Source organism: Notolepis coatsorum (assembly GCF_963971535.1).
Source record: "Notolepis coatsorum genome assembly, chromosome: 1".
Lineage (NCBI taxonomy): Eukaryota > Metazoa > Chordata > Actinopteri > Aulopiformes > Paralepididae > Notolepis > Notolepis coatsorum.
The window spans coordinates 8,982,470-8,988,347 of NC_140165.1; the positions used below are offsets into that span (position 1 = coordinate 8,982,470).

Below are 5,878 nucleotides of genomic sequence, written 5' to 3' on the forward strand. Positions count from 1 at the left end.
ATACGACCGAAATCGTTTTAGTCTGGACATGGCCTTAGCATCTCTCGAGTGCCATTCTAGTTGATTCTAGTATATCAGGAGAACACAAGGGAGAACAAGACACACCCCTGAGGAATGCCTTTGTCCAGGTCAATGCAGCTGAAGGTGTTAAAGGCTGTGATCCAGTAATCCCCACCACCAAAAACCATAAATACTAATGGAGACATGTTTTTATTCTCTAGTTGATTGATTGAGCTCTTCATACAAGGACAATACACAATAATAAACAAGACAAACGAAAAAAAATTACACGACAGAAAGTTTTAAAAATGTTTAAATTACAAAAGAAAAATAACTAGAAACATCTAAACTGTGTTTTGAATACTGCAGTGGTGGTGGTCGTGGTGTGGCCTCTGTAGTGGTGGCAGAGCCAAAGTGTTAAAAATTACCTGAGTTCAGAGAAGAAGTGAAGAAGAGACAACAACTCAAGACACAGCTTATTCAGAGTTCAAAGGTCGAGCTATCTTCAAGACAACTCAGGGACGGAGGGGTGTGGGTGTGTAAAGGAAGTGGTTCTCAACCTAGGGGTCGGACTATGCACCCTCCAGGGGACACGCAAGATGATTTTTGTGGAGGTTCGTGAAATAATATATAAAGATATTATCACAGTTGTAGTCTTCGGTTCAAATGCTTTTTTTTTCTTGTGACATAATGAATATTTAAAGTCTAAAGCCCTCCTTCAATTATTGATTAAGTGAAATAGCCTGAAAAATTATTACCGTCAAAGGTCAAAATTCTTGTGTATGTTTGACTCTGGAGGAGGGGGTCACAAACACAGTAAGTGCCCCTCTGTTTTTAGGGGCCACAAACTAGAAAAGGGGGAAATAAAATTCATTCATTGACCATATTCACACGGCGGCCATTTTGCTGTTACAGTATGTCATGCTTAGCTTAAGAGCAAAATGGGCGCCGTGTGAATATGGTCCATTGGTGTCAAAATTCACCATAGATTGACCATGTTACAGGTGGTGGTGGGGGCCGTCCCTCTGTTTCTAGGGGCCGTCAGACATCAAAAGAGGTTGAGAAACACTATGGCGATGCGTCACGGCGGCGGCGCCATTGGGGACTAAGTGGACTAGGAGTCTACAGCTTGGGCATCCTGGCGGCGTTGAGGCGCATGGCGACGCAGGAAGAGCCGGCAGCGTAACGCATCTCTCTCAACATCCCGCCCCACTGCTTGTTGTCTTCCTCGTACCTGATGAGAGAGGGAAGAAGAGATGGAAGGGGAAAAAGACGAATGAAGACGTGTCATCTGGAGGTTACCGTGTCGTCTTTCTCTAGTTGTTATCACACAATGAAGCACAGTTAGTAGACTTGATACCAAAACTAGGGATGCTCGATATTGGGTCCCCCCCCCCCCCCCCCCCCCCAAAAACGGAATAATTTCAGGTAATTAACATTACATATCTCTTGTCGTGTAATTAACACAACATTATGCATACTTTGACAATAAATAAAATAATAATTTGTTCTTACTTGCTTGCCTGGGTAAATAAAGGTTAAATAAATGTAAAACCGATACCGATATTTTCCGATATCACATTTCTATGCCAATATCGGCTGATAATATCGGACATCCCTAACCAAAATACATACTGTACATGTCAGCCAGGGATTCCAGGCTGGTAGTTAGGCCTACATCATTAGCAATACAGTACAAGTGAAGTACAGTAGTATACTGCCAGGTGAAGTCCCGTACTAGATGTGAATTCCTGTATGTCTGTGTACAGAATTCAGTAATACCTTTTACAGCTGCAGGGGCTATAGCTATGGTCTCAATTGCGTTTCTTGTAAACTCTCCGGTTGCCAGGCGACCTTTCACAATTTACAACACCAACTGTGGTACACAAGCTAAAGCATAATAACACAACAGTCCCCAGCCGGCTTTGGCCGGATCTGGCCAGGTTGTGAAAGGTGGCCGTCTCAGCCAAGTTTTTCCAGGTTCTAAAGACAATGGATGTGTTCACTGTGTGCCAGAAAGGCCACAGCATGGTTCAACCCTAGGCTATGTGGAGACAAAGGCACTAGACTGTACTGGGACACTAGTTCTGTCATGCCACTGCTAAACTGATTATGAATCAAACTGGCCTTTTCAAAATGAGAATGTCAAGAATGGTATAAATAAATGGTAAATGGTATCACTGTGCCGGTACTCTCTATGGCAGCATTTCATTGGTCATATAACTTTATTGTTCAAGTTCATGTTGTGCCCTCTCAGTTTTAGGTGTCCCCTTCAGATGTACATTAAATCTACAATAGATAATGAATGAATGAATGAATGAATGAATGAATGAATGAATGAATGAATGAATGAATGAATGAATGAATGAATGAATGAATGAATGAATGAATGAACGAATGAACGAACGAACGAATTAATGAAAGAATGGTTGCATTTCTACAGCACTTTTCTACTACCAGTACCGCTCAAAGTGCTTTACGATGGAATGACTGCGTACATCTTTCGGTTATGGGTGGTCGCCGGTGGGAATCGCACCCCTGAACCTGGCAGCGTTATTAGTGCCACGCCCCGAAGAGCACCGAGCACATTGTATCGCGCTACGTGAAAGTCGTGCATGTGGCGGAGGCCAGGAGGACCGGAGGACTTACTGCCAGACGTCAGTGACCTCCGAGGGGGCGACCTCCTTGTTTTCCATCTGGACGATGGCGAAGCCGCCCACGGCGTACAGGGAGCCGCCGCTGCTCACCAGGTTCACGGAGCTCCTCTCCTGGGGGAACTCTGTGAAGGGCTCCCACCTAGAGAGAAGACACACCATGACGTTAAACATAATAATAATAATTCATTACATTTATATAGCGCTTTTCTACACACTCAAAGTGCTCCCCACAATGTAGGGTGGAAATTGCCTCCTTCACCACCACTGGTAGCACCCAACCTTGGGCTACAGCAGGCTCAATGGCTGCCATACACACTGGCACCAGGCACACATCACACTACTACACAATGGCTGAACGGCTCAGGAGACAGGAATTAACATCAGCCAATTAAGGGGAAGGGATGATTAGGTGGTCTCGACGTCTCTGCGATAGGCGTCCTGGGTTCTTTAATGACCGAGATTCAGTCAGGACCTCGGTTTAGCGTCTCATCCGAAGGGTAAACAATAAACATACAGTATAATCATCATAATAACAATACAGGTGAACGCATTGAACATCCTACTGCGCCTTGAAGACGCACTAACTAAGATCTTGGATCATTTGAAGTCAGGAATGAGGACCATGTACATTCGCCAAGTAAACTACACACTTATTTCACGCAATTGTATGCGGTTGATCAAAAATCTTTGTTAGTTCACTTTAACTTGGGGTCAAAGTGACACAAGCAACAGAAAAGAGCACTATGGCTATTATTGCAAACTCCTTTTGGTACCGTTGGCCCTGCAGAAGCTAACCGCAGTAACTATGCGAGCAGTGAACCTGAGGAAAAATGGCTCTTTGACTATCCAGTGATTTTGTAGTTACTGTAATTCTCTGAAACTCTGAAAGTTTGTCACAAGATAAAACAAATATTGAGTTAAATTTAATATATATATTTTTTTAAATGTGCTAAAAGCAGAAACAGCTGAATATAGCTTCCTGTGTAGAAGTGTACCTACACAGATCGAACGCACAAGGCACGATTCCTTAACTAAAGGGTGAAAAGGGGGGGGAAACCCACAAACTACATGAAAAGGGGCTCATACTTGTTTGCTGTGAAGTCGTAAGTTTCACATTCGGCACTGAGTCCTTCTTCGTTGACTCCTCCGGCCACGATGATCTTCCCCTTGTGAACCACCACTCCGAACATGGCCCTGGCTGTCTTCATGGCCGCCAGCTCCCGCCATTCAGACTGCTTGTGGTTGTAGGCAAACACCTTGTTCAGCGCTTTGCTGTGGGCAAGGGGAGAGAAAAATGTTAATCAATAATACATCCACAGAGCTTTTCAAAGGGTGCAGAATAAAAGTATTGCTTTCCCATCCCCAAAGAAACGCTAGATTAAAGGTCCCGTGTCTTAAATGGCCTTTTCCAGTGTTTAGCATTGTTTCCTAGCAATGGGGGTTTATATCAATGGGGTCTGTTTCTCTAATTCTCCTTTTGACTCATCAGTCTAGTCTCGAGTTCACGAGATCCTCCCTCACTCAACTAAGCCATTCTGATTTGGCTGTTTTGCTGAGGTGAGTAAGGCACTGGTTGTAGTCACCGCCCACAATCAACAATTCGCTCAACGACAAAGCGAGTGGAATTACTTCCTCAAACGGGTTGACTGCGAGAGACAGCAGAGAACGAGCGAGCGAGAGAGAGGGACAGAGAGAGAGATAGAGAGGGAGAGAGAGAGAGAGAGAGAGAGAGAGAGAGAGAGAGAGAGAGAGAGAGAGAGAGAGAGAGAGAGAGAGAGGGACATGAGACACACACACGCATTTACACACACACACCGCGCAGATGGGGCTTCTCCGCATATCACTGTCAAAATATCTTTGACTCCCACGCACGCGCCCGTATTCCGATCCATGCAATAATATTCACAGGGGTATATATTGTCATTTGAAACAAGTTACCAATGCATTGCTCCCCCCCCCCCCCCCCCCCCCCACGGCGAAATTCATTTGTATCCCCCTCAATCTTTCTATATCTTTCTCTGTCTGCCAGTCAGACTGTGGGTGACTGTCACTCAAAGCGCTTATGGGCGGAGCCAAGCCCAAAACAGCTTGAAATCTTTAAGTGGAAAAATGCTGCTTTAGAGTACTTGGTTAAAAATACAAAACAATGAATATATATTTTTTTTACTTTACAGATGTGTTCCATAGACTCACAGGAATTGTGTAAAGTTACCCAAATAGTGAAAGGAATAGCAATGCATATCCCCTTTAAAAAAATGCGGGTCCAAAATGAATGTTATTGTTTACAGTATGTAGCAGACATCACTTCCCTACTTCCCATTTCCCCACGTGGAATGCACCTGATTGGATAAATTACATGCTGGTGCTCTAGTGCCACATCTAGTGGCTGAATGTTATCTATGGCACCTTTAATATCAAGAGATGTAAACAAATGTAATCTGCCCACTTGCATAATAACATCGAAGGGCAGGTGTGTCGGAGAGAATCTCCAGTTACTCAGTTTAGCCAGATCATTTTGCAAAATGAGTATTGTCAACTATTGTTGATGTTTTGAATATTTTGTTAAATGAAAGTTATGTAGTCATTCTAATTAAGTATTAAAAGCATGCCATCGAATGATCTAATCAATATGGATAACACTGGAGACGTTGATTTATTTGTCGACCACAGAGACCTTTCTCAAGACAAACCACCAGCAACAAAGTAAAATTAGACATTCACACGTCCGTACAGTTGACCTCTGGACTGAGGTACTGTACCATGTCGACCAAAGAAGGAAGAATCCACACATACCGTACACTCCAGTACACACATCTCACTAGACCAGTAACACAGAGAGACTTCCAGGAAGAGTTAGGAGTCAATATGAGTTGACCGTCTGTAGTGTGGTAGTGAAAGGGTTAACCTTCTGTAGTGTGGTAGTGAAAGGGTTAACCTTCTGTAGTGTGGTTGTGAAAGGGTTAACCCTTTGTTGTGTGGCAGTGAAAGGGTATTGTCGCAGTGAAAGGGTTAACCCTTTGGTAGTGTGGTAGTGAAAGGGTTAAAGGAACGTTCTGAATTAGGGCAGGGAGCTGTACTGTACTGTATACTGAATGTGAAGGTTTGCCGTGATGGATGCAAAGTTATGCATTTTTACTATACCGTCATCCATATATTTACATTACATTTACATTTAGTCATTTAGCTGACGCTTTTATCCAAAGGGACTTACAAGTTCTGTA

General features: G+C 43.6%; 1 protein-coding gene across 1 annotated transcript in view; it reads right to left on the reverse strand.

Annotated features, from left to right (window-relative positions):
• Positions 1-253: 253 nt before the first annotated feature.
• LOC311242638 (kelch-like protein 41b) overlaps positions 254-5,878 on the reverse strand; it is a 12,003-nt gene continuing 6,378 nt past the window's right edge. Inside the window, exons 4-6 of the mRNA XM_084331636.1 lie at positions 3,744-3,929; positions 2,650-2,796; positions 254-1,234 (exon numbers count right to left, since the gene is read on the reverse strand). Of these exons, the coding sequence (XP_084187762.1) occupies positions 1,123-1,234; positions 2,650-2,796; positions 3,744-3,929 (445 nt within the window). The 3' untranslated portion in view covers positions 254-1,122. The remainder of the gene's footprint in view (positions 1,235-2,649; positions 2,797-3,743; positions 3,930-5,878) is intronic.